Source organism: Gracilinanus agilis, chromosome 4 (assembly GCF_016433145.1).
Source record: "Gracilinanus agilis isolate LMUSP501 chromosome 4, AgileGrace, whole genome shotgun sequence".
NCBI classification, from domain to species: Eukaryota; Metazoa; Chordata; class Mammalia; order Didelphimorphia; family Didelphidae; genus Gracilinanus; species Gracilinanus agilis.
Window position 1 is genome coordinate 251,250,554 of NC_058133.1, and position 22,140 is coordinate 251,272,693.

The 22,140-nt window shown below is 44.4% G+C and overlaps 3 protein-coding genes and 1 long non-coding RNA gene across 7 annotated transcripts in view; 2 read left to right on the top strand and 2 right to left on the bottom strand.

The window, feature by feature from the left end:
• PELP1 (proline, glutamate and leucine rich protein 1) overlaps positions 1 to 5,668 on the bottom strand; it is a 32,096-nt gene extending 26,428 nt beyond the window's left edge. Inside the window, exons 1-4 of the mRNA XM_044673127.1 lie at positions 5,429 to 5,668; positions 2,900 to 2,964; positions 2,325 to 2,430; positions 44 to 193 (exon numbers count right to left, since the gene is read on the bottom strand). Of these exons, the coding sequence (XP_044529062.1) occupies positions 44 to 193; positions 2,325 to 2,430; positions 2,900 to 2,964; positions 5,429 to 5,668 (561 nt within the window). The remainder of the gene's footprint in view (positions 1 to 43; positions 194 to 2,324; positions 2,431 to 2,899; positions 2,965 to 5,428) is intronic.
• A 1,959-nt stretch (positions 5,669 to 7,627) lies between these two features.
• Positions 7,628 to 17,868, top strand: ARRB2 (arrestin beta 2). Of its 4 annotated transcripts, none has more exons than XM_044673134.1 (15): positions 7,628 to 7,691; positions 10,962 to 10,992; positions 11,578 to 11,638; positions 11,818 to 11,862; positions 12,145 to 12,341; positions 13,238 to 13,297; positions 13,644 to 13,711; positions 14,092 to 14,227; positions 14,803 to 14,887; positions 15,312 to 15,384; positions 15,782 to 15,919; positions 16,536 to 16,619; positions 16,699 to 16,778; positions 16,872 to 16,962; positions 17,307 to 17,868. In XM_044673134.1, exons 1-15 carry the CDS (start codon positions 7,669 to 7,671, stop codon positions 17,398 to 17,400), a joined length of 1,266 nt encoding a protein of 421 aa, XP_044529069.1. In that variant the 5' UTR covers positions 7,628 to 7,668; the 3' UTR covers positions 17,401 to 17,868. The 4 variants fall into 4 exon arrangements, with proteins under 4 accessions (XP_044529069.1, XP_044529070.1, XP_044529071.1 ...); XM_044673135.1 differs by having other exon boundaries at positions 16,908 to 16,962; positions 17,307 to 17,842; XM_044673136.1 differs by lacking the exon at positions 11,818 to 11,862.
• LOC123244614 lies at positions 9,009 to 19,316 on the bottom strand. The gene is made up of 4 exons (XR_006506083.1): positions 19,229 to 19,316; positions 17,142 to 17,393; positions 10,154 to 10,314; positions 9,009 to 9,218 (listed from the first exon to the last, which is right to left on the bottom strand). It is a non-coding gene; the product is annotated as an uncharacterized LOC123244614 (long non-coding RNA).
• Positions 19,317 to 19,592: 276 nt separating this feature from the next.
• On the top strand, positions 19,593 to 21,937 carry MED11 (mediator complex subunit 11). The gene is made up of 3 exons (XM_044673139.1): positions 19,593 to 19,688; positions 19,853 to 19,983; positions 21,447 to 21,937. Exons 1-3 carry the CDS (start codon positions 19,604 to 19,606, stop codon positions 21,582 to 21,584), a joined length of 354 nt encoding a protein of 117 aa, XP_044529074.1. The 5' UTR covers positions 19,593 to 19,603; the 3' UTR covers positions 21,585 to 21,937.
• The last annotated feature ends 203 nt before the right edge of the window (positions 21,938 to 22,140 follow it).

Consider the following 22,140-nt stretch of genomic DNA (forward strand, 5'->3'; position numbering starts at 1 on the left):
CACTTCTCCAGGTGGAGCCCTGCCCTGAGGGCACAGGCTTTACCTCAGGTTTGAGGCCCAGCAAAGATGTCAACAGGCCAGGTAAATGGTTTGTGGAGATGTCTCGGGAAAGCTCAGGGAGCTGGGCTGAGTATCGAAGCAGATCTCTCAGAATGGCCACAGCCAGCTCCATGGTAGGTGCTGGGTCCTGAGACTGAAATGGAAGGATAAGAAAGAAAAATGTAGAGCCCAGGGAAAACCCATGTTCTTACTCTCTAAAGGGAAGCAAAGTTTTTAGGAAGAACACAGAGCCAAAAAAAGGATGCAACATAGTAGGAAGAGCACTAGATTAAGAGGCAATTAGGCAGCTGATTAGCACTTTATTAAGCATACCAAGGGTCCAAAGACATCAATTCAAATGCAAATAGAAAGTCTGGATGGTCAGTTCCAGCCCTCAAAAGGACTTACATTCTAATGGGAGAAGACAATGCATTTAAAAAAAAAAAAAGGAAGCTGAAAAGAGGTGAGAGGAGTGGGAAGAGACAAAAGTATACATAGCATAGTAAAAGAGTCCATTAAAGGTTCAAAACTTTCAAGTCTTTTCCCTGTCTAGGTAGAGAGCTCTCCAACAGGACCTGGGTTAGAAGCTCAATTCTGCTGTGTCCTCTCTGACCTTGGTCAAAGAAACTAACCTCTCAGGGTGTCTAGAGAGGACTAGATCAGATTATTCCTAAATCTCTTTTAACTTTAAAATCCAGTGATTCTGGCATCTCCAGAGGATATAAATTTGGTTTTCAATAGAAATTGAGAGCTTTTAAACCATAAATAATGCAAAAAAAAATTGCATTTTGCTTTGAGAAAAATTTTTATTCTTGTCTTTTTAATGTAGCATTTGATGACAAATTTCTTGAAGAAACTTTAGAGGCCATCTGAGTTCAAGTACCTCATTTTTACAAAGGAAGAAATTTAGGCTAAGAAGTTAAACTCATAGTCAGGAAGTATCTGAAGAAGGATTTGAATTCGGATCCTTCCTGATTTGAGCAATCTAGCTTGGGAATTGAATTCAAGATGGAAAAGCCACCTAAAGAGAACTTAGTCTAGAGACACTACAGGCTACCTAGTTTCCCCATCTCAAACTATTTCTCAATTCTTTTAAACAAGCTATTTCCTTCTGAAAATGAGTAGCATCATCTCCTAGATTGAAGTTCTGATATTCACATCTCTAGTGATATAAAATTTGAAAACTGATTTTGTTGTTTAGTCATGTCCAACTCTTTGAGACCCCATTTGGGGTTTTCTTGGCAAAGGCCCTGAAGTGGTTTGCTGTTTCCTTCTCTAGCTCATTTTACAGATGAAAAAACTGAGGCAAAGAGAATTAAGAGACTTGCCCAGGGTCACACAGCTACTAAGTATCTGAAGTTAGATTTGAACTCAAGGAAGAAAAGTCTTCCTGACTCCCGGCCCAGTACTCTCTCTGCTGCACCATCTAACTGCCCATTTGAGCCTCCTAATAACCCAGGAGATATATATACTATTACCCTCCTGAGACTGATTTACCTAGGGCCACATAGCTTACAAGCGTCAAAGCAGAATTTGAACTCCAGCCTTCCTAACTTCATGTTACTCCAATGCTTATTCAAGCATCAGTTTGAAAAGGGCAGTCCTTATCTCTAAGCTTGCTAGCTCACAACTTTCTTAAAATTAGGAAGGTAAAGGAAAGCAGTAGATTGCAAAGTTGTTCCCTGTTAAATGAATACCTTAAGCACAGAAGAATAAAACTCAACTCTTTTTCTCCATCAGGCCCCTACAAGTCCATAGAAGAGGATTAAAAAGCCAGCAGAGAGGGGGCAGCTGGGTAGCTCAGTGGATTGAGAGTCAGGCCTGGAGACGGGAGGTCCTAGGTTCAAATCTGACCTCAGACACTTCCCAGCTGTGTGACCCTGGGCAAGTCACTTGACCCCCATTGCCTACCCTTACCACTCTTCTGCCTTGGAGCCAATATGTAGTATTGACTCCAAGACGGAAGGTAAGGGTTTAAAAAAAAAAAAAAAAAGCCAGCAGAGATAAGAATGTTAGCAAAAGTAAACCAAGGTGAGGATATCTGTAGAAAAGTTAAAATGGGATGTTTTAAAGGAGTTTATTTAATATAGCAAGTAATAAGGTCAAAGGAATTAGGTAAATACAGTGAATAAGAATAATAGCAAAGAGCTGAACACAGCATTCTTGTCCCATGACCATCTTCCTATACTCAATGGATTGGGTCTTATTACTTTACCAGTTTCCCTTACAATAAGGAATCCACCATACCCAGGAAATAAGGAGTCAGGGGGAAAGGATATGCTTACCTGAAGGACATGCTGAATACTACGGAGCCAGGAGACACTGTGCTGTTGGAACATCTCAGTAGGACTCTCTGCCACCAGCAGGGAAAGCAAACACAATCCCTCAAACCTGGCAAAAGGATGAGGATGGGCAATGTCTGAGAGGGTCAGCTAGATTCCAGAGAATAACACCTCCTTCTCTTTACCTATCTCTTGGGATATAGTCCCATCCTAGTCCTAACTCCTAAAGAATGGGGGGTAGGGTTGGGAAAAGATTGAGAAGGAGTCTGAGAAGCAAAAGGACAAGAGACACTTCAAGTGTAATACAAGAAGGCCTGAGTGTTAATGTACAACTTGAATTGGATAAGAAAGTAATATAATTATATGTAAATCTTAGCTTCCAGTTAAGGGAGGTTGTAAAACCCAGGAGTGGGGCTTCTAGAATAAGCTACTACATCCAATATATGGAAGGAGGGAGATGAATAAGGTGATCTCAGGAGGAACAAGGAGATTCCTTCTAAAGCCCCAAATATAAAAATGGATATGTGGTTGAATTCCTGCACCTGGGGTAAAGGATAAAACCTGATAAAAGGACTCACCGAGTCTTGATGGAACCAAGTCGGGCATTGCTGAGACCCACCAGTGCTCCCACAGCTGAGAGGTTCTATAGAAAGAAATCACGGTTAGGCAGGGGAAAGTGAGAGAGCCCACACAGTATTATTTCTCTATCATCTGAAAAGTCCCAACTATTCTAAAACTCAGTATCCAAGCTCTCACCTAAAAACCCAACTCAATTCTTCCAGAAGTCCTTATACCAAGCCTCTATCCAATTAAGTGGAAAGCCTAGGCCTCTTGGCTCCCACTGATAAAACTCTTTGGCTTCATTCTAATTTAATTCAACACATATTTACTGAGTGCCTACTGTTATGGGTTATAGAAGAGAAGCATGACACAGCTTTGGTTTTCAAGGAGCTTGCCACATTGTTTAGGGGCATAAGAGGTGATCGATAATATGAAAAATGATTTTTAAAAGCTCAAAGAGAATATAATTAAGGGTTCCCAAAGAATGGTACATGAATTTCTGAGAGATCAGAAGTCAGGTAAGCCTAATTATCATGGAAGGCTTTATGTAAGTATTGAAGAAAGGGGAGGATTTACATAAATCACATAGAGAAAGGGTATTCCAGCTGAGGGAAAACAAAAGAAGCAGATGAAAAGTGTTTCTAGGCAGCAATGAGATTAGCTGGTAGCTGAAAAATGGAAACAAAGTGGAAGATATACAAGAGGGGTCAGATTGCAGATGGCTCTGGCAAGGAAGATTTTGCTATAAACATAATGCTATAAGTAATGAGAAGCTATTATATGTTCTCAAGCAAGGAAGGGAAATGATAAAAACGGTGTTTGGTCATGGTATGGTGGGTGATTCAGAATGGGAAGACAAGATGTACAGAAATTATTTGGGGGGGGGGGGGGGAACAGTTAGGTGGCTCAGTGGATTGAGAGCCAGGCCTAGAGATAGGAGGTCCTAGGTTCAAATCTGGCCTGTGTGACCTTGGGCAAGTCCCTTAACCCTCATTGCCTAGGCCTTACTTACTTACTCTTCTGCCTTAGAATCAATACATAGTTCTAAGACAGAAGGTGAGGTTTAAAAAAAATAGAAATGAGTTAATCAATGAATAAATGAATACCTACTATTCACTGGATAGCACTGGACTAGACAATAAACGGATACAAAGAAACCAGGCAAAAAATCTCTCCCTTTGAAGAAAACAAAATCTTAATGCAGAAGAAAAATACAAACAGGAAGCACACCAATAACAATAAAACTCAAATGTATAATCAAGTGCTAAATGAATGGTAAAACAAATATCATAAGAATTTGCAGGAGGAAGTTTCATCAGTGAAGAATAAGGTGAACCACATTGCTAAAATCTGAAGGGAGAGGTAAAGAAAACTGCATTCCACAGCAGGGGACAATGATAAGGAAACACTCAAATGTTTGTATAAGCATAGCATGATCTGATTAGCTTAAAACTAAAACTTGAGAAATATAAGACAAAAAAGGGACATTGGGGCCAGACTGAGAAAGGTCATTCATAAAGGCCAATGTGGGCTTTAGGCAATGGAGAATCAATGAGAGCTTCTGAGCAAATAAATGACACAATAAATGTAATATTAAAAGAAAAAGTTAGACAAGAGTCCATACATGTAGTGGTGTATACTGGTGACAGTATAACAAGTTACAAGACTCTTGTAGCACATCAGGCATAAGATAACTATATCCATGCTAGTGGGGACAGAAAGGAAAGAGTAAATTCAAGAGCAATAGCCCTACTTGTTCCAAAGCCTATAGTATCTCTCCCTTTCTCACTCACCCAATTCATCTTCCTTTAACACCAAATTTGGTAATAAATAGGATGTGAATAATGAAGGAGAAAAGAATCACACTTCCAAAATGACCAAATAAAGAGTCAAAGAGGCTTGTAAAAATGTGGAGTGAAGGTAAGTGGGAAGATAGTGGTAAAATGAGAAATCGAGACTCTTGGGGGAATTCATAATAAGATAAGTAGTGCTGAAAAGGAAGAGACTATATAGATTATCTAGTCAAAGCTACTCATTTAATGAAGAAAACTAAGGCCAAGATACGGAAAACAGCTAGACACATAACAAGTAGGGGGAATGGATGCAGAACTGTGCCCTACACTGTACGATACTGCTTCAAAAGGAAGATATTGATTATAAATCCCTTGAGTGTGAGGTGATCCTGGGAGATCCTCTATACAAGTCTGGAAAGAAATGGTTCCTGAACACGATAATCTGAGAATCAACAGAGAAGAGAGAAATACCAATCAAAACTAGCCTTCCTCCCAGCCTCCTCTGGACTACAGGTTAATCTCCCTATTCCTTACTAGGGACCTATTATCTCTAGGATCCTCGTTACTTAACTCTTTTACCGGCAGAGCTTCTCCCTTCCAGATTTCTCCTCTTAGGTTCCCCTCCCATCACCTGGAGGCTGACCCCGACCCAAAAACCTCAACACAGCCCCACTCCCGAAAGCTCACCAGTGAGAAGTCCCCTTCCCACACCACTCGCCCCACCAGGCCCCGCCCACCGGCGCTCTACTTCACCTGGGCCCCGCCCATCGTCCCGTGCAGCCTCAGCAGACGCACGAGCCCCGGCACCAGCGGGGCGGTGGGGGGCGAGGGAGGCGCGGCAGACCCGGCCCGAGGCTGCAATAACCCAGATACGCTCTCCAAAAGCAGCATGCGGAGACGCGACCCAGGACCCGCGGCCGGGAGACCGCCTGCTCCGCCCGGACCCCCAGCCCCAGAACCTGCGGGGCTCCCGCTCAGCACGGCTGCCGCCATCTTCGCTTGCACTCTGGGCCGCTGCGCAGTGTGATGACGTCAACACGCTGCGACTGTGCAGTGGGAGGAGGTAGGGATATGAGGAGCTCAAAGCATGCGTACTGAGGACCAGAGGGGACCTGGCGCCAGAGAAAGAACAGGTTGCGCGTGCGCATTGAAGCTGGTGTGGGGCAGAGCTAGGAGTATGAGACTAGTGATTTAATTAATATTGATGAGCACTTTCTTGGAGGGGAATCGAGGGCCAACTGTGCGAATAGTAGGGGACGGGAGGAAGAGTTGTTCTCTTTCCCCTTCCGTGTAGGACAAGTTTTGATACGACTCAGCTCTATTTCTTACCACCCCACCGCCAGCATTCCAGCCCCCCAAGCTTGCTTGCTTGGGATCGGGGTGGAGCCAGGGATGTAGTTGGGGAAAATTATTTCACCAAAAATGTATTTGGGGTCTATATCATCATTCCTAAAGGAAATCCTTTATATGTCATAAAGTTCACTTGCATACCATCTTTATACTCCCTCGAAGGCCATATTATTATTATTACTATCGAGAATTCCTCAAGAGGGTTATGAATATCCATCTTTCTAAGTGTGTCCTGGAGGATCCTGGAACAGAGCTTTGGAAAACAAGTTGACAGTAGAAGATAAAAAGATGTTTAATAATCACAGAATGTTAGAATTGGAAGGCATCTTAGAGATGATAACTTCCATTCATAGCACTAAGGTTTTTAAAGTGCTTTACAAAAGATCTTTTTTCCTCATAGCAACCCTTCAGGTAAATACTACAAGCATTATCTGCATTTGGAAAACTAGAGTTTGGAACTTGTACATAGTCTTGCTTAGTATCAGGATATGTTTGGAATCCGGTTCTCCCCCGACCCAAAATGCAAGGCCCTTCCCACTGTACCATGCTTCCTCTCTGGAAGAGTTATAGTATAGAGATCATAGATAATTAAGTGCTAAATTGTGATAGTTGATATCAAAGGAGTTCAGGAAAAAATAGCCATTTTGTATAACAATAATTTGGATTGTTATAGTAATTTAAGGTTTGTAAAGCACTTTCTTTTCGTGAACTTGGCAATGCGAATATTAATTAGCTATTTTATCGATAAAGACACGGGATCCGAGAGGTTTAAAGATTCCCTTAACACACTCCTAATAAACGAATTGCAAACCAAGGTGTCCGGACTTCGAACTCAGAGGTCTTTCCGCAATCTAAAGGCTGACTTTCCACTAGTTTGTTAAACAAAATTTCCATAATTTAATGAAGGAAAGAAAATGGGGTGGAGTGGAGTGAGATGGATGAATATGGAAGAGGAAAGTGGGTAGGGATATAGAATCAAAGGGGCGGCCAGAGAGTGCCGCGACCTCGCACTGCAAGGTATCTTGAGGGCGGTGCTAAAACGGGGCTGTTAGTCCCCGGGGAAGAAACTCGTTTTCAGTAGCTCTAATGGATGAATGTGGAATGTACGGCATATATCCATTCCTCTTCTTCTGTCCCTAGACCTGCTATCACTCATACTCAATGCACGAAAAAGAGGTAGAGGGAAGAATATCTATTTGGCCAATTGGCGCGTGAGCCTGAACATGAAGATCCAATCCACAGGCTCATCTTGCCGGGGCGGGGATGGGGGACGGGGAGAAGCCACCCTTTCGAATAGGGAACCAAAGAACTGCCTGGAAATGCGAAGAGGCGGGGAGAGGGGAGGAGCAAAGCTGCAGAGTGCTTACCAGAGTAGTTGCTGAGGAAGCACCAATCAGTGCGTGAGAGGGGGGCGGGCTTCGGCTCACCGTCCAATAAACTTGGAGAATTGGGGATACGGCTAGGAGTGGGAGGGGTAAAATCTCCACCTCTATCCCGACTGACGCGTCGGACCCGGGTTTTCTGGGATGGGGAGGGGGAGAGAGGTGGTGAAGCGCTTGCGCAGTGGTAGCGGGGAGGAGCTGGGCCAAGCAGCGGGCGAGGAAAGCAGTGAGCCACTAGCCGGGCGGATTGCTGCGCGCACCATGGGGGAGAAAGCAGGGACCAGGTAAGTGAGATGGGGTCTGCAGAAAGGGTGCATTGCTCAGAGCCAGAGTTTGTAAAACGAGTGGCTGCTCCGTGAACAGAGAGCATGAGGAGGAGAGAAGGGACCAGGTGCCTGGGAGTGAGAATGGGAGTGGGGGCAGGGGCGCTGAAAGGACCGGGTTTGTGGGTCCATGAGGATGTGAAGTGACGGGGGCAGCATGCTTGGCACACTTAAAACGAGTGACAACTCGGAGCCTGGAGCTTGCATTTCAAAGGGACGAAAGGAATGCGAGGGCCTGGACAAATGAGTTGGTTTATGACTGAGATGCTGGGACTAGGAGAGAAGCAGCAGGTGGCCTGTTACCCCCAGGGGCAGTGCTTGGAGAGGGAAGCCTAAACCCACTGGGGAGAAACAACCCCCTCCCTCGTTCTCGTACCAAACAAACAGGAAGTCGTCTATACTGTAGTCCCCCGCCCTGGAAGAGTGCCCTCTACCTGCATCCTAATCTGTGATACCCACATATTTTGTCCTCACCCCCCAAGGGTTGCTAGAGGCAGCAGCTTTATGGAGGAAGAGAAGAGTACATATGGGGGACCTGAGGGCTGTTGTTGCAAGCAACCCATCCTAATATGCTTCTTTGCCTCTTGTCCCAGCACCATTTGCCGTTAGCATGCCCTCTCCCCACATAATTTTAAGTCAAGGCTCTTTACCATCTCTATACCCCAACTTCTGTTTTTTGGACTCCAGCAGAATCTACTTCCTGTTGTGACCCAATGCCCACTCAGGGACCTAGGGCTGAGGGTGGATGTCTCTGCTTCTGGAAGGGGGGGGGGGGGCAAGAAACATCTAGTAGAAGAGAGGGTATATGCTCTAAAAACCTAGGAGTGGGTACTAATGTGTCATATCTCTTGCAAACTGTTGTCAAACCTTTTTTGGTAGAAAGTGGGAGCATAGGTTTCTGACCCCCAAGCTGAATGTTTGGGTTAAGAGGAGAAACAGTTCACAAGGGCAGGCTGTGGGATGTGGGTGGGTTAGGATCCCAAGAAGAAACGGGAAGTGGTTGACTTGAGACTGTCCCCCTTTACTGTTATGTGGCATGGGTTTTTTTGGGGGGTAGACTAAGGAGGGGACTGCTGACATGGCACAATTTATCACACATACACAACCCCTTCTTTGAGCCACAGGAAATGGAGAGAATGGCAGGAAATGGGGGGGGGGGGCACCTGCTCCAACTGGCCCTCCTCTCTGGGCAACTCCCTTGATCTCCCCCAGTCTTCTTCACTACTCTCCACATATGAATTCCTCCCTAGATTGGGGTAATTAACCACATTCAACAACTCAACTCAATAAATGTTTATTAAGCTCCTTTATGCCATAAAGCATTATGCTCAGAGCTGATAGATACAAAATCACAAACGAAAAATAGTACCGGCTCTCAAAGTTGGACCCAGAATTCTCTCCTGGGCAAGGGCTTTTGCCCCAGTAACCAGCATCCAGGTAGATACCATCCTGGGGCCTCTTAAGATGACAGGATCATAAAATTTAGAACTAGAAGAGAAAGGAGAGACTTATACAGACAAGAAAACAAATACAGTAAAATCTGTATATGTAGTAAATGACAGACCTAGAATTTAAAGACAAAGCCTTTGACAACAAATAAAAAGTTCCTTTTTAAAAATATTCCACCTGCCTCTGCCTTGGTTTAGGTTGCAGAGTAAGGGATGGCAGGCAAACAGAAAAATAGAAAAACATAGATACTATCTTGGGTCTTTTGGGAAGTTATCAGAACAGGGTATTTTCTATGGCAATCAGAAGAAAATAAATGGTGGTTAAATATATTGAAGTGTTATTCTACTTTTCTAGAAAGGCCAGTGTGGGAGAATGGAGAAAGGATGGGACCTTAGTTGGTTCTCAAAGTTTTCACTTAATAGACTAGGGAAATTTGACCCTCTGGAAGTCAAGAAAGGAATTTGGGGACTGGAGTTTGGAAAGCTTAGAGTAGTTATCATTCAACATTGGCCATTTTAGGTTTATTCAAGAGGTATTTATGAAAAACGAGTGTACAAGGGGTAAGTAGGACTTTATCTCATTTCTAGATTGAGCAGATCCCTTGGCAGTTGCTATGAAAAAAACAATTTCTAAATATTGCTATGTTGAGGCCCCAAAGACTTTCTATCCTCCATCCAAAGGTGAATGTGTACCCTGAATGCCTGCCTTGGAAAATGGCAATCCCAGGGAGTTGGTGGGGAGGGGGGAGGGGGATGAGAATATGATTGTAAGTGGAAGAGGACCATACCTAGCAAGGTAGTTCAAATGATGAAACACACCATGTATCATGTTAGTAAAGTGTTGGACTCAGAATTAGAGAGATCTGTGTTTGCTGCCTTCCATGATATCAATCTGACCCTCAGGCTAAGTTCCATCTTCCCTCAGCTTTAGTTTTCTTGTCTTTTAGATGGGCTACCATCTCCCATAGTACCTACCTCATAGGGTTGTTGTCACAACAATCTTGATTTCAGCAACTGCCAAGTTGAGGTATATCAGAGGGATTATCTTCTTTCCCCTCAGGCAGACAGTGGGCCATAGATTGAAATCCCAGATGGTCTCTATTACAGCCTCTCATTTAGTACCCTTATTTCAGCTTCTGAAAAGGAGAGCAAATACAGTTTGAAGTGGGGGGGGGCGGTAAAGGGGGAAGGAGAGTAGACCTAGATCATGACTTCTGAAACCAATAGCTATATTGTTGTCATTTTTTAACTTTTTATCTTCTGTTCTATATGTACCTAAATGAGTTCTAAGACAGAAGAGTGGCAAGGGCTAGGCTGTCAGGGTTAAGTGACTTGCCCAGGGTCACACAGCTAGGAACCAACAGTTGTACTCTTCATGGAGTCTTTCCTCTCCTGTAAAGGCTAGTATGAAGACCAAATGAGGATAGGTTAGGGTTAGGGAGAAGTGTCGGGGCCTAGCCATTACTCAGATTACTATATACTTATAGCTGCCGTATTAGAGGAAGAACCCTCCCCTCCATTCCCATTCCTTCTCACTTAGGAAAGGACTCATGAGAAACAAATAAGCTAGAAGGGGATATGGTGGGTCTGGATAGTTGCCATAGTAATAACCTTCCAAATCCCATAGCCTTTGGTCCAAGGTTGGGGCCCCCTTGGGGGGACTGAGTTTCTTGGGAAGATGAAGAGTATAGAGAATGAAGTTTGGAAGAGGAGCAGCATCCCAGGGATGGTAAGGGAGTCTCCTTTGGCTTTCTGAATTATGTTCTCTCCTTTGTTTTGGTAGGGTCTTCAAGAAGTCAAGTCCTAACTGCAAGGTGAGGCCCCCATAGCTCAAACCATCCTGTTCTTTCCCAATCTCCTTTCAGTAGCCTCACCTTCCTACACAGGCTCCCCAACCCCTCCCCACTAGCTCCCCACTTCCTGTCACATCTAAGAGTTGACTTCCTCCTTTCTTGCCACTATGGCAACATGCATGCCTGTGTATGACCTAGGGAAGCTGAGGGGAGATGTTAAGAGAGGCAGGTGCCTTGGTCTCTGGGGTCAAGGGGGGAGAAGGGAGAAGCCTTGGGGATACAGGCTATAATCTGTTTACCCTACTCCAGAATCCCAAGTGGGGAGAGAGGACAGGTCTGGAGGTATTTTGATTTGATACCTTGGAGTTGCATTTCCCTAAGGTCTTCATTCCCAGGGAGGGTCTCATTTGAAGTCAAGGGTGCTAGGCAGCTGAAGGGGGAGCAGGGAGGAGATTTGGGCCCATCCATAAAAAAGAGGGGTCTGGGGAAGGAGAGATAATTCCTTCTTGGTGCTTGGTCTGTAAAAGAAGATACTCTGGGCTTGAGGGCTTCCATTCTGACTTGATCTTAATCCCCAGCTTCTTTCCCCTTTTGCCTCCTGGCCAGCTAACAGTGTACTTGGGCAAGAGGGACTTTGTGGATCACCTGGATCGAGTGGATCCTGTGGGTGAGTGGAAGGGCAAAAGCCCTGACTGGCCCTGGACACAGAGAAAGAGAGAACTGCCCTAAGAGGGTTTAAGCCAACATATTACTTTCCTCTATGACATCTATAGGTACCAAGATAAGGTCTAGGCTTTATGGAGGACCAGGCAGGGTCTGAGGTTATACTATGGATCTGCTTTACAGATGGAGTGGTGCTAGTGGACCCAGACTATCTGAAGGACCGAAAAGGTGAGGAGCCTCAGGGACTGGGGGCTTTAACTAGAGTTGAGGAGGTTGAGGGGGAGAGGACTTCTTAATAGAATTAGTGATGAATTACACATGGGAAGGGTATGGGGTTTTTAGAGTATTTAACAGAAGAAAGAAATGAAACCAGAGGCCATATAATATCAAATGTCATCTATTGCCAGAAGGTCTTGCTAATTAAGAGAATCCAAGGTAGGCTCTTTGGGGAAAAGGAGAATTTCTTCCTGACATCTTTTTCTCCTCCTCTTCCTCCCCATCCATCTGTAGTATACGTGACACTGACTTGTGCCTTCCGATATGGTCGTGAGGACCTGGACGTTTTGGGCCTGTCATTCCGAAAGGACCTGTTTGCAGCCACATACCAAGCTTTTCCCCCCATTCCTGACCCTCCCCAACCTACTACTCGACTTCAGGAAAGACTGCTGAGGAAGTTGGGCCAGCACGCTCACCCCTTCTCCTTCACAGTGAGGATTTTTTTCATCTCTCTACTTTCAACACTTTGCCTGTCGGGATCAGCTGATTTTCTCTCTATGAAAGTCCCTTAGGCCTTCATCCTCCGGTATGGGGCCTGCTATATGCGTGTTTGGGAAGACTAGAATACCTCATTGTTAGTAGACTAGGGACCTAAGCATAATAGAGATCTCTCAGGATAAGTAGGAATAATAGGATTGATGCCCAAGGCATGTCTGAGCTAGTACTCTCCTGGCCAGCTTTCAGAAAGCCCCCATAGACAGTTTTCTCTCAACTTAATTACTCCATCTAGAATGGCAGCTTGATAGAGTGGATAGTAAGCTGGCCTTGGAGTCAGGAAGATCAGGAGACCTGTGTTCAAGTCCTGCCTCTTCATTCAAATTGGTTTTCTGATGCCAGATGAGTCACTCTCTATCCCTTAAACAACTCTCAAAGAGTATAGGATGCAGAACAGATGTTAGTCCACATTAAGAGAGATGGTTTCCATGGGGAAACATAGTAGCATTGTGGATAGAGCACTAGGCCTGAAGACAGGAAGTCCTGGGTTCAAATCTGTTCTGAGATGTTTCCCAGCCATGTGAACTCTGGGAAAGTCACTTAATTCAGATCCCTATGTTCCTCTGTCTTAGAATTGATACTAAGACAGAAGGGAAGGGTTTTTTAAAAAATTGATTTTCTTGCCAGAAGAACTATGAAGTTACAAGTCCAGTCCTAATTCCTACATCCAGATGGAGTTCTCCCCACCTTTTCTTGTGCCGTTATCATATTTTTTGTGTTTTTTTATTCAGAGAGGAGGTTGTAATCTCAGACACTTGGGGAAGGATTTTTTCTTGGGGAATAGGGATGGGGGGGTGTCAGAGGAAACTTTCCACCTTTTCCTCACTCTCAGATTCCACAGAACCTGCCCTGTTCTGTTACACTGCAACCTGGACCTGAGGACACAGGGAAGGTAATGGGAGCTTGTGGGGGCATGGAGGTGGGCAAGGTAGAAGGACACTGAGCTAGACCTGAAAGGCAGTGTTAGGAAATGGACCATAAGAGGAAGTGGGAGATGTTTTTAAAGAAAATGGACTGGGAAAGAAGATAATTATGCCTATTGATTGGTGATAAATGGCTGGATGCCAGGGGTTAGGGAAGGTGGGGTATTGAGGTTGAGAAAGAGGGCTAAATTATGATTTGGGGGGCGGGGTCAGGTAGGAAAGATGCTGATAGGTAACATCCTTGGGCTAAGGGTTAGGATGGTGGTGGGGCCCCTGGTTGAGACTGACTTTAACTTCTTCCCTCTTCCCATTGAGGCCTGTGGGGTAGACTTTGAGATTCGAGCCTTCTGTGCCAAAGCATTGGAAGAGAAAATCCACAAGAGGTGAGGGGACCAATACCCACCCACCTTCCATCATTCCCCAATTACTCTTACTATTCTTGGAACTGTCTTGGGTCTATTGAGTGTCTTCCTTCTGTTGGTTATTTCTAGTTTACATTGTTTATATATAATTTTTTGCTTTTCTTCTCCATTTGTAGATTATGAGCTCCTTGAGAACAGGGATGGTCTTTTTCCTTTCTTTGTATTACCAGCACTTAGCAAGTGTTTGGCACACAGTGGGTGTTTAATATATGTTTGTTGACTGACTTACTGGTTAGGCTGGGGAAAGATAGCATCTTGGAAAGTTAGGGGAATTCATGGACCTTGTGCTATATATAACACTAACAGCACCTCCTATCTTACCTCCTGATTTCCTGGTCTAGGAATTCAGTTCGGCTGGTAATTAGGAAGGTACAGTTTGCCCCAGAGAAACCAGGTCCTCAGCCTACTGCTGAAACTGCCCGACACTTCCTCATGTCTGACCGATCCCTGCACCTTGAGGCCTCATTGGACAAAGAGGTAAGAAGGAGAGAGGAGATCCTTCATCAAAATAAGGGACCTAATACTACCAACAGGAAACTTTTAGGGGCAGGAGGGCAAATGACAGGATGGAAAAGACTTTTAGGTATCTTGGAGCAGCTAGGTAGCTTAGTGACTAGATCACCCATGGAGTTGAGAAGACCTGGGTTCAAATCTAGCCTCAAACACTTCCCAGCTATGTGAGCCTGAGTAAGTCACTTAATCCAATTGCCTAGCTCTTGCTGCTCTTTGAAAGTAAGGGTTTAAAAATATATATATAAAGCATTTAGCACAGTGTCTGGTACATAGTCAGTGCTGTATAAAAGCTAGCCATTATAATTCCAACTGGACAACCCTTGGATTGAAGGCCTGCCACAGTAGAGCTGGACTATTGAAGGAACACGGTATGATGTACTTAAACTAAGAACATATGGAGAGGGTCTTCTTCTATATCTTTGGAGGAGAAAGTTGTTCATTTTTAAGAAAATAACAAGTATGGTGTTAAACAATGATTTGGAGAGTTTAGCAGGTGATGAGACAAACTAATGAGTTTCTCTCCCCTTCCTGTCTCCCAGCTATATTACCATGGGGAGCCACTTAGTGTTAATGTCCATGTCACCAACAACTCCACCAAGACTGTCAAGAAGATCAAAGTCTCTGGTATGAAGTGATGAATAAGGGCTATAGAACGGGGTTTGTGGGGGACTGGGATGGAAGGGCAGTGACTGTGGAAGATATTTGAAGGGAGCCCTAATAAAGGAGGTGAAGAAGACCTTGACTGGGACAGACTAGGAAATGTTGAGGCTATAAGTCATGGTGGGGATGGACCAAAATATGGAATGCAGGAACATTAAACAGGAACAGATTGGACTGAGGGTGATGAATCAGAGAAGCAAGAAAATTGGAAGGCATGGATAAAGGACCCATCTGAATGAAAAGAGGTGGAGGGAGGGTTGTGAGGGGGGGGCGGTGTTTACAAGCTGATATCCCATCTTTTGAGGGTGCTATGATCTTACTACTTTTCTACATTCCTATTCTTTGCCTGCTGCTTTCTGCTGGTGATTTCACCTTTTCTCCACTCCAGTGAGACAATATGCTGATATCTGCCTCTTCAGTACTGCCCAATATAAATGTCCAGTGGCTCAGATAGAACAAGAGTGAGTAATGGAGCCCTCCCCAGTGGCCCTGTTCTTTTGGGGAAAGAAAGGATAGCAAAGACCAAGAAAGAGTTTTCCAGACTGGGTGGGACAGATGAGGAGGGACTAGTTTATACCAAGAAAGAATCAAGAAACAATATAATCTCAAGTCTTCCATCTAGCCTCTAATTTGAATACTTTCGGTGATAGGAAGCTCATGAGGTAACTATTCTAATTGCTAGAAGGTTCTTCCTTAGAGCTAATATCTGCTTCCCTTATAACTACTACCCATTAAAGAGTGGCAACCAGTGTCAAATAAATTTTAGTGGCAGTTTGGGGACTCTGAGAACTGGAGGCTGTACTCTGCCTCCCTCCACGCCAACATCTCTTACTAAATAACCACCCCTTCTCTTTTCAGTGACCAGGTGTCTCCCAGTTCCACATTCTGTAAAGTGTATAATCTAACCCCACTGCTCAGTGAAAATAGGGAGAAACGAGGACTTGCCTTGGATGGGAAGCTCAAACATGAAGATACCAATCTGGCCTCCAGTACTATGCAAGTGGACAAGGGGAATCCTGTTTGTGTCATGCCTGTTACATATGCTTACTTGGTTCATATCTCATTTTTCTTGCCTTCAGCCTGCTTTGGAACAGAGCTGAGGCTACATTTCCTATTGGCTTCTTGATAGAAACTGCTATGATTCAGTGAAGTTTCTTGGAGGGAGAGTTTGAATATCTAGGTTCTGATTCAAGCTTTGACAATTTGAGGAAGCAATTTCATAAGTCATAATTTATAGCTGGAAGGGATCTTTAGAGAGAAATTGCTACACCTAGAGAAGTGAAGCCATTTGCCCAAAGTTGTAGAGGAATAAGTCACAGAACCAGAATTGATACCCATACACATATAATTCCTCTTTGACTCCTTATTTTCTTGGCCTCAGTTCTCTGCCCTGTCACATTAAGTGGTTAGACTAAATGGAAGTCAGTCCCTTCCATCTCCAAGTATTATATGTGGTTATCTTAAAGACTTCAAGGTCAACTAATACAACTTTTAGTCTGCATTAGGCATCTGTCCCCCAAAGCTGAGGGTCTAGAGTTGGAGTGTGGCAGGGGGCAGTCCACCAGGTTGCTATTTATCTGTGCTCCCAGACTGAACATCTTTCTCCTTATAGAGTAAAGGAAGGCGCCAACAAAGAGGTACTGGGCATCCTTGTCTCTTATAGAGTCAAAGTGAAGTTGGTTGTGTCTCGGGGAGGGTGAGTGCCAATCTCCTTTTTATCTTTCCCATTTTCTCTAGCTGCCTGTCTTTTTCCTTCATACTGTTTTTCTCTCTAGGGATGTTTCCGTGGAGCTCCCCTTTGTCCTAATGCACCCCAAACCTCATGACCACACCACTCACTCCAAACCTCAGTCAGGTGAGTCTCCTCCCCACCTCCTAAGCTATTTCCAGAGATCCATTATAGGAACAGACTAGGGATGGGCTATAAAGAGGACTTTGTTTTTCTTAGACCCACCAACTATTTATTCCCTTCCTTTCCTTTTAGCTGTTCCTGAGATAAATGATCCAGTGGATACCAATCTCATCGAATTTGAGACCAAGTAAGGAAGACCTCTGCTTTTACCCCTCCTCCCCCTACATTCATGGAAAAGGAAGAAGACTCCTTTTTGCTTTAAGTCTTCCTCCTCTATCCTACTACAGCCTCAGTTCCCTGCCCTCACTATTAATGGGTGGGGGTAAAGAGAAAAGAAGATGCTGAGGGATGAGGCCTCAACAATACCTGGCTTAGTGAAGAGGCTTCCCAGCAGCTCAGTCCCACCATCACTGCTAAATCTTCATGTTGTCTGTGATGCCAGCAGCACTCTTGCTTCTCTCTCTCTTTTGGTTGGAGAGGTGGGGAAACCTGGAGCTGCTGTCTCATGCCCTCCCTCACTTCCTTCCCCAGCTATGGCACAGATGATGACATTGTGTTTGAGGACTTCGCCAGGCTTCGGCTCAAAGGAATGAAGGATGAAGACTATGATGACCAATTCTGCTAGGGGGGAAGAGTGGAAAAGGAGAGAAGAGATGCTGGGGGAGATAAGAGCAGGACCAAGCTCCCTATTCTAATTGGGGTTCCATATGTCCCTCCTAGGCTTAAAAGCACTGTACACAATTTTTGATTGAAGCTGGGCATTAATTTTAAGTTGCAATTGCCCCCCCCCCCCAAGCAGCAGACTATGTTTATACCTGAATTACTTGGGGTTTTGGTTTTTTGGGGTTTTTTTGGAGGAGGGGATGGTGAGTTATTGGGAAGAGAGAGAACCCTCACCCCACACAAGTATACCTGTCATTGCCTCTACAGAATCCCCCTGGGAGGTGGGGGAGTTGCTATGGATCTAAGCAAAAAGAATAATTTTTTTAAGCTGAAAGTGTATGTGTTTTCTCTGACCTCGGGCTTAATAAAAAATTATGGGATGGAGAGGAGGTAGCAGTAATATCTTATTTTTAGTCTCGAGAAGATCAAATTATCAGAATTTAAAATTACAAGAGCTCTAAAATAGGGAGGAGACATAAAGGAGGTTCAGACAGTTGAAACCCCAAGGTCACACAGGCAAACAAGTAGCAGATTCAGTTCTGAATCAGGGCAGTCCAACATGGGGTATGTTCATCAATACTTAAGCATTCAGCTTACCAAGTTAGAAACTCAATTCCATCACTTCACTTAGAAGGATACAGATTTATAGACCTAGAATTTACTTATTTACATCTAGAAATTCAACTGCTATCTAGGCAAGGAATAGTGTCTAAGGTCTTCTCTACCTTGTGGGTTCTCTGGCTAGCACACTGGAAGAATCCCTGTTCTTGGCATGTCCTCATGACATTCTAACAGCTCTGTTTACTTTTTCTACTTTCTGTTCTGGAAAGAATTAATGTCTTACCACTGGCTTCCAGGTAAGCAAAAAGACAATGTATGTCCAGGAGCAGACCTGTGTTACTCAGTGATGACAAATGTTTTGAAAAGGGGAAATATGGAACTATGTATGTAAGCCACACATCCTGAGAACCTATGGCTTGTTTAAAAGAAGTCCAACCCCTCTCATTTTTTAGATAAAGGAAGGGGTATCAGAGAAGAACATGGAGGTAAGTGAGTGGCTAGGCCAGATCTCGGTTTAGCCCTCAAGAATTGATAGCTAACACTTATCTGGGCAGCTAGGTGGCACAGTGGATAGTGAAGACCTGGAATCAAAGACCCAGTTCAAATCTAGCCTCAGATACTTCCTGAGGCCTCGGGTAAGTCATTTATTTATCTGCCTCGGGTTCCTCAACTATAAAATGAGTCAGATAAGGAAATGGCCAACCACTCCAGCATCTTCGCTATAGAAAATACCAAATGGTCTCAGGAAGAGTCTTGATATGACTGAATAACAACAAATATGTTGATTTCTGTGTGCTAAGCACTTTACAATTATTAATCTCATTTGATCCTCACAACAACCCTGGAAGGTGGGTGCTATTGTATGTGACAGAAGAGAAATTTGAGGCAAGCAGAAGTTAAAAGACCCAAAGTCGCATGGCTTGGAAGAGTCTGAAGATGGATTTAAACTCAAGTCTCCCAGATTCCGGACCCAGTGGTCTATCCACTGCACCACCTAGCAACCCAAAATTTAATCCCACCTATTATTTCCTAGGGATGCCAAGAGCCTGAAGATCTCTCCAAACCGCCCACTGACAACGTTTAGCCCCATTCTGAACAAGCAGAAACCCAACAAACGATTACCGAGGATGAAAACCAGCCAGAAACCCAGGGTGTGGCTCAGTTTATGAAAACGTTCCTATCGAAAGGCAGATTTAATTAATCTAGGAAGATACACAATTAGTCCCTACCTTACATTAGTACAATACTCTCAGCCTCGTGCAACCCTAAGCAACGTGGGAGCTGTAGTCCACAGAAAAAGAACTGTCAAGCTGCGCGGGGCTTCCTGGGAGCTGTAGTCTATCAAGGAGTAGGCGTGGGGGCGTGGGGGGACGAGCAGGCGAGGAATTGAGAGGGCGATATCAGGCTGCGCGGGGCTTTCTGGGAGCTGTAGTCTACCGAGAGCTGGCTGGAAGATATCCGGCTGCGCGAGGTTTCCTGGGAGTTGGAGTGCTTCTACGGCAGGGTATTTCAGCCTCTATCGGGCCGACTTCAGAAAGGCTTGCAGGTTTCACAACCTGGCCGTCGGCTTGGAAAGAATCGAAGCAAGGATTCCCATCACGTTCATGGCGACTTATAGCTTGGCGAACGAGCGGCTGCGGGCCTTGGAGGATATCGAACGCGAGATAGGGACTATCCTGCAGAGCGCCGGTACAAGTCGAGTTTAGGAGCGAGGCAGACTGACTTGCTTGCTGCACATGCGCTAAACCACTTGCTTCTCGTTCCTTATTCCAGAGTGGGGCGTGGAGGTCGGGGGGTGGGGACATGTGGGGCATTCCCGCCCCACCGAGCGCAATCTCGGCTTTCTCTCCTAGGAAATGTGATCCTGGAGCTGTCCAAGGAGAAAGCCAACGAGAGACTGCTGGACCGGCAGGCGGCAGCCTTCACCTCCTCCGTGCAGCACGTGGAGGCCGAATTGTCGGCCCAAATCCGATACTTGACTCAAGTAGGTTCCCGGGAGAGGAAAGTGCCTGGGTAAAGTCGAAGGGTAGGGGCGGGATGGGGTAAGGGGGGATGCTGTCAGGGTCTGGGAGTTAGAATCGGAAGCATGGATTTGTGTAGTTGGTCGGGCAAGAGAAGGTGATGTTTAAAACCTCAGCAACCGGGGGCAGCTGGGTAGCTCAGTGGAGTGAGAGTCAGGCCTAGAGACCGGAGGTCCTAGGTTCAAACCTGACCTCAGACACTTCCCAGCAGTGTGACCCTGGGCAAGTCACTTGACCCCCATTGCCCACCCTTACCAATCTTCCACCTATGAGACAATACACCGAAGTACAAGGGTTTAAAAAAAAATAAAATAAAATTTAAAAAATCAGCAGATGGCAAGAGAGAACAGCCTCTGCAATTCCACTAAAACCTCAGCAACCCAGGTAGATTAAACTCTTCAGCCTCATCTGTGACTATGAGGGAAAAAACAATGGGAGAAAGTCCGTTGTGCTAGACTTTCCCCTCAAATAACCCAAAACCGAATGGAGGCCAAGAAACTGAGCGGTACGGCAGGCTTCATCCGAGAAATGGGCACAAATTCTATGACTTCAGCTTTGACTACTCTAAAGTTCTGACTANCGAGAAATGGGCACAAATTCTATGACTTCAGCTTTGACTACTCTAAAGTTCTGACTACCTGGATGCCATGGTTTGGAGTGCCTGGATTGCCAGGGGGAAGAAGGGCAGAGTTAGTTAATTTAATTAAGAAAGCTGTCGGATTTGGACCCAAAGACCAGTATTTGAGTCCAGGTTCTCCTAGAAAAGGATTATCATATTATGGAAAGAGCTCTACATTTTTAGTCAAAACACCTGGGTCCAAATCCTGTCTTGATCATTTACTGTGTGACCCTGTGCAACTCATTCTGGGTCTCACTTCCCTCATTTGGAAAGGCCAGGAGTTGGACTAAATGACAGCATGTTATATAATAGGTAACACGTTGAACTTTGGACCCAGGGGAAAAAAATGTGATTTCAAGTACTGCCTCAGTTACTATTTGTGTGCTCATTAGGCAAATCATTTAACTGGTTAGTACTTTATTTTTCTCAATTGTAAAATTAGGGGATTGGATTATTTGGTCTTTAACAACCATTATAGCTCTAAATCTGTGATCCTATGACTTCTGACCTCCTTTCCAGCTCAAAGTCAATAAACCTAAAGCTGGAAAGCAATTGGAAGGATAGGTTTACTAAATTATAAGTTTCACAAAGTTAATGACTTGTATATTTTTGTATCATTCCCAGCATCTTGAACAGAATTTTAAACACATAATTATTATTTTTTGAATAAACCAGCTGGATACCTAGAACTTGAAAAAGGATATAAAATGGGTTTGGATAGATGTCTGGATCCCTCCTGGGAATAATGTAGTAGGGTGTGATCTAGGGCAAAGATAAGAACCAACTGACTTTTATTTTCATTCTTAGGTAGCAACTGGCCAGCCTCATGAGGGTTCCAGCTATTCATCAAGAAAGGACTGCCAGATGGCACTGAAACGGGTAGATTATGCTAGATTGAAACTGAGTGAACTGGCACGAACCTGTGAACAGGTTCTGGAAACCTAACACAGGGTAGAGATCCTTCCTTTTCCCTCATTTATAAACTTTCTTGTCTTGGACCAAGAGATTCAAAGACGTGATATTAAGTAAGAAGAATGAAGAGAAGGAGATGGTATCCCACCAAATTCACCATTAAGAAAATCCATGGAAAAGACAAGAGATATGGCTTGCTTCAACCAAGAACTCAACACAAATTATCCTCTTTAACTAGGACTTGGATATCCTAATATACAACTTTTCTCTTCCACCCAGCATTTCTGTTTTCACATGATACTTTGGATTCTTCCTGCCATCTTGGTCCAGCGCAAGTACACAAAATGGGAAAGAAGATCTGATTTTTAATAAACAAGATAAGCCTATATTTTCCATGCTTTATAGGGTAAAAGGGGCCAAGGGCATCTAATTAATCAGGGCATAAAAGGAGAAGAGGTGAATTCAAGTTTATATTAGGGGTAGAAAGGAGCAAGATAATATTCTGGGACTGGGGTGAGGAGCAAGGAAGAGTACATTAGCCAACTTGGTAGAAAGAGAATAAAGAACTATAGGGGGGGGAATATTGATG